This window comes from Brachypodium distachyon, chromosome 2 (genome assembly GCF_000005505.3).
Source record: "Brachypodium distachyon strain Bd21 chromosome 2, Brachypodium_distachyon_v3.0, whole genome shotgun sequence".
NCBI classification, from domain to species: Eukaryota; Viridiplantae; Streptophyta; class Magnoliopsida; order Poales; family Poaceae; genus Brachypodium; species Brachypodium distachyon.
Window position 1 is genome coordinate 25,788,945 of NC_016132.3, and position 13,307 is coordinate 25,802,251.

A 13,307-nucleotide genomic window follows, 5' to 3' on the forward strand; every position below is an offset into this window, starting at 1 on the left:
AGTTTAGGTAAGGGAGTGTCTATTTTTCAACCATAACCGTCCGATTAAGATTTTTCATCATTTGTACTTGTATGAATTTCGTACGAATCTCGGTGATTGGATCGGACGGTTGTTCGTATCGACTTAGAAGTAGTTATTTCTCAGTCGAGTTAGAAATAAAAAAACCTTTTAGATAAACCGAATTAGTCCTCAAACTTAAAACCATGCTTAAGCTAACCCAACCAGATATATTTATCAGGGTCAATTTAATATTTAGTCTACGTCGTTACCGAGAGGAGAGATACTAATCAAATAAAGTAAAAACCAGCGGCCTTTTCACCTTATATCTGTAGTTTATTATGATTGATCAGATAAAAGCATTGTGCTAAGTAACAACTCATCCCCTAATAGCAAATTTAGCTGCTTCTGAGACGTTGGTATCCGTATATCGAAAAATTCTCCAAGGAGAAACTATGTTTTCTTTCTTCTTTTCTTTTGGCATCCACATCATTAATATAGTGACATGTTATGTTTTAGTAACGACTATCTCACTTTGTTAAAAATTAGTGATTAGAGCTGACTTGACTATGGAATATACTCATTCTTAAGCACAACCTTTCTCGATGCCATGTGACGATGAAATGCGGAAGCTCGAATTTATGATTATTTAAAAAAAAACTCAATTTTATGTGTGTAAAATCAGTTTTGTAATGAGATGCAGCCAGTATGCCCATTAAATTCATTAGATTTGGTCGAAAAGGGTATGAGTAGGTATTTTCATGAAATTAGGCGATTTCTCCCAACTTTGCAAGCCTAAAACTGATGACTAGTCAGTAGTGAGCCCTCCGGATCTGTCCCCTCCCCAGATCCACTGCCCGCCACGGCGCCGGCCACCGCCATGGCCGCCCCAGCCACGCCGCACCTACTCCTCTCGCCGACCTCCAAGGACCTCATCACCGGCTCCTCCTTCGCCTCGCCTCCCTCCCCCACCTCCACCGACCCAGCCTCCCCGCTCGACGCCTTCGCCTCCGATCCCGTCCTCTCCACCTTCCTCTCCCCGTCCTTCTCCCCCGCCGACTTCTCCTCCGCCGCGCTCTCCTCTGGCCTCGCCGCCTCCCGCGCCGAGCAGCTCCAGGACGCCATCCGACTCCTCCGCCGCCACCTCCGCGCCGAGGTGCTGCGCCGCCACCCGCTCCTCCTCTCTCACCTCCTCTCCCTCCGCTCCGCCTCCGCCTCCCTGTCCAGTCTCCCCTCCAATCTCCGCCTCCTCTTCTCCCACCTCTCCCTGCTCTCATCTCACCTCTCCGCGCCGCGCTCCCACCTCGCCCTTTCCTCCTCATCCCTCTCCAGCCTTCTCGCCACCGCCGACCTCCTCCTCCACTCCCACCGCCTCGTCCGCCTCTCCTCACGCCTCCTCTCCTCCTCCCCTGCCCCCGACCTCGCCCGCCAGGCTGAGCTGCACCGCGAGATCCGCCTCCTCTACGAGGAGAAGAACCTCTCAGGCATCAATGCCGTTGACGAGGAGATGCGCAAGGTTGATGCGGCCGCCTCCAAGCTCCGATCGGAGGCCAGTGCCGTCATCGACCGTGGCATCGCTGAGTCCAACCAGAACGACGTCTGGTGCGGCCTGCAGGTGTACTACAATCTTGGAGAACTGAAACCAGCAGTTGAGGGGCTCGTGGGAAAGTGCAAGGCAGCAGGGGCCAAGAGCGTGGCTGTGGCACTGGACATGAAGGCCATATCAATGGCTGGTGGTGGAGGTGGTCCTGGAGGCGTGCAGAGAAGTGGCACTCCACAGCTTGGTGGCAGTAAGAGGGCGGCAGATGCACTCTGGGAAAGGATGAGGCAGTGCATGGAGGAGCTGCATCGGGCAGTTAACGCTGCATGGCAGCTACAAACTGTGCTCACCAAGAAGCGTGTGCCGTTCACGCAAATGCTGTTCCTTGAGGAGGTTTGGCAGGTCAGATGATCGTTCAATTTAAATTACAACGGTTTGAAATTAGTGGAAATGATAATTTAGAACTTAAGATGTATTGAAGTTGGTGAAAATGTTGAAAGTACTATGATCTTCATTTGGGAATTGTGAGATACAGGGGCAGTCAAAGAAATACAAAATGATATTTTAGGCGTACAAAAAAATGAATATACCATTACATGTTTTGGCTTAATTGATTTTTTTGATTTTATGTTAACTAGACTTTAGTTTATGCGGTATATCAAAGTGTTCATGGAAACTGATGATACTAGTATTGTCTAGTAGTTTCCACTAGAGCTAAGAGCTAGTGTACGCCTTGGATCAGTTATAATATGTCAGTTAGGTGATTATATGAACTATCTTTTTTCATCATTCCAGTGTTGAAATAAATGGATAGTTTTTTCTGGTTTCAATAATCATGATTTCTATCCTTCAGAGTTGAAATGAGACGCTCCATATTTTATCTGCTATCAGATTTTAAACTTACGCATCTTGTTTGCTTAACATTTTTTTACACCTCCAGCAATAGTTTGATGCTTTGATCTATTTGATATCTTCGCCTTTTCACGTTGTTCCCAAAGTATGGCATTAGCATGCACATCTTAAGACTCAATCCCTTGCTTGCTGCTTCTTAAATAATTATTTGTTCTGTTCACTTGAATTTTTACTTACAAAAGTTCTTTTGCAGGAGGGTGAACCTCTGTTGACAGAGAGAGTATGGGATGCAATTGTTAAGGCCTTTGCCAGTCAGCTAAAATCTGTCTTTACAGCCTCAAGCTTTGTCAAGGAAATATTTACTCTTGGATATCCAAGACTGTTCTCAATGATTGAGAACCTTCTTGAGAGAATTTCAAGAGATACCGATGTAAAGGGTACCCTTCCAGCGCTTACCCCCGAAGGAAAAGATCACATGGTTGCAACCGTCGAGATATTCCAGACTGCCTTTTTGGCTCTCAGCCAGAGTCGTCTCTCTGATTATATCAATAACATATTTCCTATGTCAAACCGTGGAAGCATACCTTCAAAAGATCAAATATCAAGGCTAATATCTCGCATCCAAGAGGAAATTGAAGTTGTCAGAACTCATGGGCATTTACTGCTGCTTGTTCTACGTGAAATTGGAAAGATCTTGCTTCTTTTAGCACAAAGAGCTGAATATCAGGTACACTATTTTCTACCAAGTTATTTGTTTTAATTTTTCATATAGTTTCTAGTTTTGCAGTTTGTCCGTCAACTTTTTAACAAATGTTGCTACTGCGGGCTGCATTTGTTACAGTTTTCCGATAACGTGATTGAGAAACTTGTCTATGCTTCTTTTTGCTATCATTTTCTTTGTTCCTGTCAGGAACTGTTGCACATTGTTGAATATCTGAAAATAACTGATAAATGACTGATACAACACTAGTATAATAGTGTCGAAGGGCTTGAGCCTTTGAGCTTCAGCTTTAAAGATGCTTTGATATTAATCCCTCCAAATAGGTAGAGGCATGATCCGTCGACTTCTTGCCATAATATGCTCGGTGCATGTCCGGGAAGCAGAAAATCAGTGCTGTCTACTTAGATGGCTACAGTTGTGTCTGCTAGCTCCTTGTCTTGAATGAGATGATTATTCACTATTCTGTCTTTTGTCAGAACCTAATCAGTCACCTCCTAAAATTTTATACGACTTTCAGGGTGCTTGTGTTTTTCTCATCTTTTGGACTTCAAAATTCATGCTCACCCTAGTTATAAAGATCAAGCTTATCTATTGAGACCAATAAATTTCATGCAGACTGTTAGTCATCCCTGGGGTTGTGGCAGCAGTTGGCCACTTCCAGAAAATAAGTGCTTTCATGTTAGTTTAACCTTTTTGGTTCTGTTGCATATCCAATTGAAAGTAATAGAGGTAAATAGAGTATGTCAAACAAGATAAATCATGAGAAAAATACTGTTCTGTTGCACACTGCTGCATTTATCCCGTCTTCATGTTCTAAGTTTCAGTGGCAACTTGAGCTGATCTTTGAACATGGAGCGTTCCGATTCAGTAGTTTCAGCTGTCCTACAGTTGTTTTCCTACAGAAAAGGGCATGCATCATCCGAGCGTGTGATTGTGATGGTTATATCTGTTGGTGTTGTGACATCACAGTTTTGTTTTTCATTCTTCTTTTCGTTAGTTTTACTGACTTACAATTTTACATCCATTTGATAATAACCCCGTTCTATTTCTTTGCTGTGCTTGCTTGTATGTGTACATACCTTTTTTGCAGTGCCCATCTAACATATGTCGGTGTCTTGGTTGCTTTAATTATTGTGTATTTACTGACATATTTTGCTTCAAGTGTAGATTTCTACTGGTCCTGAAGCCCGCCAAGTTACTGGCACAGTGACGCCAGCTCAATTAAAAAACTTTGCTCTGTGCCTACACCTCCATGAGGTTCACACGCGCATTTCAAGTATCTTATCAACACTCCCAAATGTTGCTTCTGAAGTCCTTTCCCCATCTCTCGGGGTCATATATGGCGTCTCTTGTGATTCGGTTACCTCACTATTCCAAGCTATGCTTGACCGTCTCGAATCATGTATCCTGCAAATGCACGAGCAGGACTTTGGAGCTCACGGAATGGATGGAGCGATGGATAATAATGCATCGGCTTACATGGAGGAGCTTCAGAAGTGTGCTATCCACTTCCGCAGCGAGTTCTTGTCAAAGCTTCTGCCATCATCAGCCTCTCGTTCAGAGACCATATGTACCATAATGGTCAGAAGGATGGCTTCAAGGGTCCTCATATTCTTCATTAGGCATGCTTCTCTTGTTAGGCCACTCTCTGAAGCAGGGAAGTTGAGAATGGCTAGGGATATGGCCGAGCTGGAGCTAGCGGTTGGTCAGAATCTGTTTCCAGTGGAGCAGCTGGGCGCGCCATATCGTGCATTGCGTGCATTCCGCCCTGTCCTATTCCTGGAGATATCTCAGCTTGAGAAGTCTCCACTCCTGAAGGACTTGCCACCCAGTGTGATCCTCCACCACCTATACTCTCGAGGGCCTGATGAGCTACAGTCGCCTTTACAACGAAACAAGCTCACCCCGCTGCAGTACTCTCTGTGGCTTGATTCGCAAGGTGAGGATCAGATCTGGAAGGGTGTGAAGGCAACCCTGGACGACTATGAGATGAAGGCAAGGTCTCGTGGAGACAAGGAGTTCAGTGCAGTGTACCCTCTCATGCGTCAGATTGGATCTGCGTTGTCACAGGCCACGCTCTAACATGTGCAGTTCAGCTGGGCATCACATATGTTTGTATCACCATCCTGTAGGCATTGATTCGGTAAGAGATCGCTTGAGCCTCGGCATAGATTTTATACTGATGAAATAGCATTTGTATTTCTTTGCAAGCACAAAAATGTTGGAAGTACAGAGTATCTTGTGTGTCTGGTTGCTATTGTCATGTCCTAAATTCTGATTGTTTGATCATTGTACATCACTGGACAACAACACTGAGGATATGTATGTGAACCTCACCTGCGAACCTCATCAAGTGTGTTATGGTATTTAAGGTGGTTCTACTCCAAACTAAACTAGAGTTCTTATTTGTTATGTTGGTGAAGCTTTCCAAGATGTTTCATCTGAGATGATGGATATGCATCTTTTGTTTGTGAGAAGGTCCGGGTGTGATTGATATAATGCATGTGAAGGAAATTGATTTAGGCTCAATTTGCGATTGTTGAGCGGTGCAATGTTCAACTTATTGTATCTGTTGTGAGAAAATGCACACAAAATCAGACAAAAGTTGGTCACTCTGACAATAAATTAACAAAAACGCAAATGAGATAATGAGAATTCAGCATAATGCCAAAAGCAACCTTATTTTAGAACCATGTGCAATGCAGGGATGTTTATGTTACTGCGTAAAATGATAGGTTCCAAAAGACCCTAAAGGGTACTGAATTGTTGGAGACTTTTGGATCGTACGAATTGGGGAACAAAGACTAAGAAAGTAACATGAATAATTTATCACATGATATATATTCTTACATAATCTCAAAGCATGGGAATTTTAGAAGTGATTTCCTATATAACCGAGTCCACAAGAAATGAATTGAATAGAAAGTTGAGAATTTCAAACAGAAGAGACTTTTGTTCATTTTCACAATAGCTTTATGTTGAAATTTGAATCCTTCCTCACCTCAAACAAAAGCAGTCAAAAGAGTACTCCCTTTGATCCATATTAATTGTCGAAATATGTATCTACACGTCTTTTAGACATAAAACATCCATATTTGGGCAAATTTGAGACAATTAATATGTATCGGAGTGAGTACTAATATGAAACCTTCTCCAGTTATTTTTTTGCACCTGTTTGGGGCCTCTTTGATTTTCTGGATTCTCAAAATGTAGGAATAGAAGAAATGCAGGATCAAAGCGTCATGCCATCTTGAGTACTACAGAATTCAAATGAATTTTTAATCTAGTGCAAGTAAGTCCTAAAGGAACATACATGAAAAAAATATTAGAGGATCAGAATCCTTCAAAAATTCTTTGAACCAAAGAGACCCTCACAAACATGTCTGGCGATATCAGAAGAGGAATAAGAATTTAGATGAAGGAGATTGTAGCGGATTAGACATAGGAAAATGATTTTTACTTTTTAATATCAAACCTTATTTGGTATGAGATGAGAAATAAACGTGGGAATTAACGAGTAAAGTTTATTCTGATATTTGATTGAGGAGAGTTCATGGGAAATTATCTTAGTGAGGATAACATAAGTTATGACGAATGGACGGTATCGAGGATTATCTCATTAGTCCTACCTTTCTTACGTTGTTAAAATGGTGTGAGTTGGTCTATCAACTCAGATGCCCAATCATTTTTAAACTTCAATCTCTAGCTTCTCATTCTCTTTCTAATACTGTCTAACCAAACAAGCTGTTAAAGGTAATACTAATAAAGTCTGTACTCCAATGGATTTATAATGGGGAAAAAGTGCAGAACGGGAGGAGGAACTCAGACCCCATCTCCAAGCAAGAGATCGTCTTAACGCTGGGGAAGGGGGAGTGTGAGTGAGAGCAGCATAATGGGCTCCTGGTGGTCGCCGGCGTCGGTGGAACCGCGGTCGGTGCAGCTGCTGCTTCTGGGCGTCGCCCTCGTCGCCGCCTCCTTCTACGCGGGCACCCTGTTCCAGTCCTCCGCCTCCCCCGCGCTCATATTACCCCCTCCCGGCTCCCGGTCGCGGGATTCTTCCAATCCCCAAGGTACCTTTCCACTCTCTACTCTCGGGGCGCAGACCAAGCCCCCCTTGCCGATCCGCTGCTGGATCACAAATTCCTGCGGCGGCTTTGAGTTTCGTATACAGGACGTCTCAGATGCTCTACATTGTCACTTTGTCAGTAAAGGAGAGTGCCATGCTGGAGAAATTCCTTCACCGAAATTGGCGCAGTCGTCTGCAACTAGATGTAAATTTGTTGGGAATAGTTCGATAGAAGTCTACAAAGTGACATTTAAGATAATGAATAATTGTACACATTCTCTTTAAATATGAATATTTTTAGCCATAGCAACACATTGGTATTGTATTAGCTCTTAAAATTTTGTGAGTAATTAGTACTATTACATTGTTTCGGTTATGTTGTCTCTAACACAGAGGTTAACAGTGTGCAACCCTGTATTTCATAGTTTATTTCAGTTCATACGCAAAATTGTAGTATCAGTTTCGCCTTGACTGTTGGCCCTGGTTCTAGGTTTGTTGTTACACCGTAAATATAGGTTTGGTGAATATATCCCGAAACCCTAGTCCTAGTGTACCATGCACACGTTTTCCACGCCAAAGAGGTTAACCGTTTGATCTCTTCTTGCAGATGCTCCAGAATTTGCAAACAGAGTTATTGTTACTTATCGCACAACACCAATCTCAGTTCCAGATCATGGACTTGATGTGTGTCCTTTGGAATACAATGAGTATGTTCCCTGTCATGATGCAGCCTATGTAAGCAAATTAAGCAACTTGGATAGAACTAGACATGAAGATCTTGAAGATATTTGCCCTCCACAAGAGAAACGTTTGTTCTGTTTGGTGCCCCCACCAAATGATTACAAGATACCGATAAGATGGCCAACAAGTCGGGACTACGTATGGCGTAGTAATGTGAACCATTCACGTCTTTCTGAGGTAAAAGGAGGGCAGAATTGGGTGCATGAGCATGGTAAGCTTTGGTGGTTTCCTGGAGGTGGTACGCACTTCAAACATGGTGCATTAGAATACATAGAGAGGTAATCCTGATTCGGATCTGAAAATTCGTATTTAGGCTCAATAGTTGTTTTGTGTTTGTAATACCTGTTGAGGAATAGTTGGATCTGATGTCTAGTAACAAAGTGCTGAGCATTGGCAACTTTGATGTTAATTTTTATTCTCTTTAGGCTTTAGTGAACATCCTTCTTCTCGTGAAGTAATTTTTGTAACGGGTCAATGCAGGTTAGGAAATATGACAACAAATAGTACTGGGGATCTCAGTTCAGCGGGGGTAGTTCAAGTTTTGGATGTTGGATGTGGTGTTGCCAGCTTTTCTGCTTATCTTCTTTCCCTAGACATTCATACTATGTCATTTGCCCCAAAAGATGGCCATGAGAATCAAATCCAGTTTGCTTTAGAACGTGGGATTGGTGCAATGATCTCTGTGTTGGCCACGAAACAATTACCCTATCCTGGAAATTCATTTGAAATGGTTCATTGTTCCCGATGCCGTGTTGACTGGCACGAAAATGGTAAGATTCACATATTGTTTAATGCTTATTTAAGCTACTGAGCACATGTAACAACTTATATTCTATTTTGAGTTCAATACACCACTAGTCCATAAACTCGCAACAAATGAACACTTTAGGGGATAAATAGTCACGTGACTTCCACATAGGACAAAGGTTGGACTCAGCCTGAGGTTGGACCATGGGTTGAAAGGGGAAAACTTCCGAGTATTATTTTGCAAAGTTGCCTCGATGCCCCCAATGGCGACAAGATTCTGGAGCAAGGGAAGACACCGCCCCTCGTCTATCTCATACCTTGCCGGCAAGCTCCCTTTTGGGCAAGTACCCAGTGACATCTCGCCGATGGTGGTACGATCAGTACGATGGCAACGATCGATACTGGCATCAAATGAGGAATTGGGGCGGTTGCGCCTGATACGACGCCATCTCTGCTCAGCAGCTCGAACTCCTTGTGGAGGTTCGTCGTAAAGTAGGAGGCAAAGTCGGCGGAGCAGGGTGCCATCGTGGGACTTGGCCATTTTTACTGTTCATGAACCATTTTTTGACTAAGTTGTATCACTTAGACGAGTTAAGGGAGTCAAGTGTGCGTTTTGTGAGTTCATGGACTAAAGTGCTGATTCGCTAGTTTATGGACTAGTGGTGTATTTTACTCTTCTTTTCTGTTGGACAAAATTATTATGTTGGAAAATCCAGTTAGTTATATTCTGTTATTATGAGTGCGTAAATTGTGGCATACAAATTTGTGCTCTTTCATTGTTGCTGTTTTTGTTCTACAAAAGATCCCTTTCTGATGACTATCCTTTTTTGTCCTTCATAAATTCTACTTTGGAAATACACCCAGTGTAGTAACTCTTTTCTTTTGTTCCAGATGGAATATTGCTCAAAGAGGTCGATCGTCTTCTGCGACCTAATGGATATTTCGTATACTCTGCTCCACCAGCTTATAGAAAAGATAAAGATTTCCCTGTTATCTGGGAGAAGCTAATTAATATCACAACAGCAATGTGTTGGAAGCTTATTGCTAAACATGTTCAGACTGCTATATGGCTCAAGCCTGAAGATGAATCTTGCCGACAGAAAAATGCTGATACGAAACTCCTGAATATCTGTGATCCCAATGTTAGTTCTTCCTCATCGTGGAAAGCCCCGTTGTTGAACTGTGTGAGGTTTAACAAGGATCAATCGAAAATGCAGAAACTGCCTCCCAGACCTGATCGCCTGACATTTTATTCCAGGAATTTGGAGATGATAGGTCAGTCCATTTTTTATTGTGTACAAAAGAGAAAGGACGTGCCTGTTCTGATTCTACATGTTTTTGTCATATTCCATTCTGGATCTCAAATTTTAAAATGGGGGAAATCCTTTTATCATCAGCACATGTTTGAAAAATCAAAGAAAACCCACAATGTTTATTGTCTATTGTTATTTGTTATTGGCATGTGACAATTGCAACTAGGTATCAGTGGCACCTCAGGTTTATTCTGAGCCAAGGCCTTTATTTTAGGGCCTTTTTGGTCCCTTCAAAATATCTATTTTTTCAAAGAGACTATACCCTACTTTTGGAGCACTACAAACTGACGTTTTCCATTGAAAAAACTACTGGATTAGTTTTATTGTTCTCTGCTACCTTACTCATGGTGAAGTGTTATTTCACATTCCTTGAGCTTAATATTGACATTACTTCTTGCATAGGACATCAAAGAGCAGGAAAATAATTGTGACTGACAGAAAAATAGCTTCTTAGTGCTACATTACATAACTATGGCAACATATTAGTTTGTGAACCATGCAAACCAGACTTATGTATTATGATAGTCAATACTGATGTTTGGCTTGATTTTGTAGCACATATATACAAACATAACCTGTTTTCTGGGCTATGTTTTCTAGGTGTGACTCCAGAGAAGTTTGAGAATAATAACCAGTTCTGGTGGGACCAGGTTCGCAAGTACTGGTCATTACTCGGTGTAGAAAAGACTAGCATACGGAATGTCATGGATATGAGTGCTAATTATGGTGGATTTGCTATGGCACTGAGCAATGATCCTGTCTGGATCATGAATATAGTACCCCATACAACGGTCAACACATTGCCAGTTATCTATGATCGTGGGTTAATTGGTTCTTACCATGACTGGTTGGTATTTTCTTCTGAAAACTAAACATCACTTTCCTTGTTTTGATGAAACTAAAACCATTCATTCGTCAGGTGTGAGCCATTCTCAACATATCCTCGGTCTTATGACTTGCTACATGCTTTCCATCTATTTTCTCATTATCAAGATCGAACGGATGGTTGCTCCATGGAAGACATCATGCTAGAAATAGATCGCATAATTCGCCCACAGGTAACTATTAACTTATGCTCTATTTGATTATCGACAGTCAAATACTTTCTTTACTTAATACTCCCTCCGATCCGTAAGTGTCTTGGATTTAGTATAAAGTTGTACTAACTTTGTACTAAATCCAAGACACTTATTAATTTATTATGTATCGGAGGGAGTGGCATATAGTATCAAGATTGCCAGTTTTGTAAGAACTTTTTTCCTTAATGCAAGAATTGGGGTTGTACTTTTTAAAGGATTAGAGTTTATTGCATGCTCATGATCACAATAGACCTTTAAGTGTAGTGTAGTAGCTTCAGTCATCTAATATTTTTGGGGTATAGCTATTTGATTTGTCTTCAGATAAATAGAGTAGAGATGTCTTGCCATCACATCTATTTCTTTAAAGCACTTAACTCTTTTTTTTGTCCAAGTTGCTTCTTAAATGTTTTGACATGCTAGGGTTTTATATCATTTTTTTCTAGATTTGTTGAGAACTATTTTTCCTATTTGATTTTAAATTTTCCTCCAAATGGTGGAACGTTCCCTTGACACCTGAGGGTTTTGCACATGGGCACTTAGTTACTGATTTGTCTGTGGAAATACGATACTATGTGATACAATCAGCCTGTTCCTCGAACTACTTATTGGCCATTTGTAGCTAAATTTATATACGTACAAGTTACCTATTTTGTCACTCAGAAATTTTTGTGTTGTTTGAAGACGAGATCAAATATGATGGTATAGTGATTATGCAAATTATGCTTATATAGAGAATAATCCATCCTGTCTTACCACGTTTTTTTTTGGACATATAGGGTTTTATCATTATCAGAGACGATGATACCACTCACTCAAGAATTATTGACCTCGCACCAAAGTTCCTATGGGATGTCACCACTCATAGTTTGGAAAACGAGGAAAACAGGCCAGAGCAGGTTTTGATTTGCAGGAAAAAGTTTTGGGCTATCGTTTGAGAAATGCTTATGCCTGGAGATTTCATCTTATGTCCTGTCCTTCCCTGTCTCTCTGACACAAGACTTGGGTGTAGCAAAGTATGAGATGTTGCTCCAGTATACCCAATATTCCATCACCAGTTCTTTCCAGCTGAGGCTACCACATTATTGAAAAAGCAGAAGGCATGACTGGGTGTTCTTTGTCGTATGATGTTGATTTTTTTCTTAATCTTGACAGGTCCGATCGATAGGTGCAAGAACATCTCTAATAGATGATGTAAAATAGGGCATCTGAAAACTGTTTTAGGGTACCAATTTTTGGGTTTTAGGGCATGAAATTTGGGCACCTCTGTACCAGATGTAAAATAGGGCAGCAGCAAAATTTCACATGATGTAAAATAGGTCACTCAAACTTGCCTCTCTTCTCCACAACTTCTAACATATATGAAACAAATAGTATCAAACTCATCTCAAATGAATCTAAAACAAATAAAAACATACATAGTTATTTATTGTTATCACACACAAATAGTTCATCAATTCTTACACAAATAGTTCATAAAGTAGCACACAAATCAACACACATACAACATGAAGCATATAATCTCTACGTCCGGAAATAAGTGACTCGGATTTGTCTAGATTCGTATGTATCTAGACGCGTTTCAGTATATAGATACATGCGAATCTAGACAAATCCTAGTATATAGTTACATATGAATCTAGAAATATCCGAGTCACTTATTTTCGGATGGAGAGAATAGATGAAACTAGTGGTTTTGTTGGCCATTCCATGACCACCACTCGATGAAAGATTTTTAAAGATCCTCGTGCATATCGGAATCTCGGATGTCATGGTACGAGTAAAGAAAGGAGATGAGTATGTCTTGCCTCCTTCCTGACCGCACCAGTTCTCCCATCAATTTGTAGTTGCCATTTTTTTTTTTTGGTGAGTTTGGTTCTTCTTTGTTTATGGAAAAAACTGCTTTGTTTTTTCTGTTGTGGAAAAGCAGGAAGCATGTTTGGTTGGACCTAAATGATTGTTTATATGCGAATTCATAGTAAATCGGTGATCGTAAACCTGGGGGCGGTGTCTGCAAGTCCCAGTACGTGCGGCATGGGCGGCATCTCTGTTGCGCCTCTTCGTGGCCGCGATGGTGCCGGAGAGGTTCCGGGGGCAGGACGGAACGGGGTCGGGCGTGGAAGGGGGCTTGGGATGGGGCTGGGGAAGGGCTGCAGGCAGGTAGAGGAGGTGTCCGGGTGGGCAAAGGAAGGGTGTGCAGGCAAGCGCGACATCGGAGTTGGCAGCCGGAGGGGAGCGTCGCTGGGAGGCTAAG

The 13,307-nt window shown here is 41.8% G+C and overlaps 2 protein-coding genes across 2 annotated transcripts; both read left to right on the forward strand.

Moving 5' to 3' along the window:
• The first annotated feature begins 800 nt into the window (after positions 1-800).
• On the forward strand, positions 801-5,541 carry LOC100843354 (conserved oligomeric Golgi complex subunit 5). The gene is made up of 3 exons (XM_003568514.4): positions 801-1,939; positions 2,643-3,116; positions 4,278-5,541. The coding sequence occupies exons 1-3, from the start codon at positions 878-880 to the stop codon at positions 5,190-5,192; spliced, it is 2,451 nt and encodes an 816-aa protein (XP_003568562.1). The 5' UTR covers positions 801-877; the 3' UTR covers positions 5,193-5,541.
• Positions 5,542-6,906: 1,365 nt separating this feature from the next.
• Positions 6,907-12,390, forward strand: LOC100843966 (probable methyltransferase PMT7). The gene is made up of 7 exons (XM_003568516.4): positions 6,907-7,180; positions 7,784-8,195; positions 8,398-8,687; positions 9,556-9,939; positions 10,578-10,824; positions 10,897-11,035; positions 11,833-12,390. Exons 1-7 carry the CDS (start codon positions 7,003-7,005, stop codon positions 11,989-11,991), a joined length of 1,809 nt encoding a protein of 602 aa, XP_003568564.1. The 5' UTR covers positions 6,907-7,002; the 3' UTR covers positions 11,992-12,390.
• Positions 12,391-13,307: the final 917 nt, after the last annotated feature.

Coding starts and splice junctions, on each gene's coding strand:
- LOC100843354 (XM_003568514.4), top strand. CDS start 878: ATGGCCGCCCCAGCCACGCCGCACCTACTCCTCTCGCCGACCTCCAAG. Junction 1,940..2,642: donor TCCTTGAGGAGGTTTGGCAG/GTCAGATGATCG, acceptor GTTCTTTTGCAG/GAGGGTGAACCTCTGTTGAC. Junction 3,117..4,277: donor CACAAAGAGCTGAATATCAG/GTACACTATTTT, acceptor CTTCAAGTGTAG/ATTTCTACTGGTCCTGAAGC.
- LOC100843966 (XM_003568516.4), top strand. CDS start 7,003: ATGGGCTCCTGGTGGTCGCCGGCGTCGGTGGAACCGCGGTCGGTGCAG. Junction 8,196..8,397: donor GCATTAGAATACATAGAGAG/GTAATCCTGATT, acceptor GGGTCAATGCAG/GTTAGGAAATATGACAACAA. Junction 10,825..10,896: donor ATTGGTTCTTACCATGACTG/GTTGGTATTTTC, acceptor TTCATTCGTCAG/GTGTGAGCCATTCTCAACAT.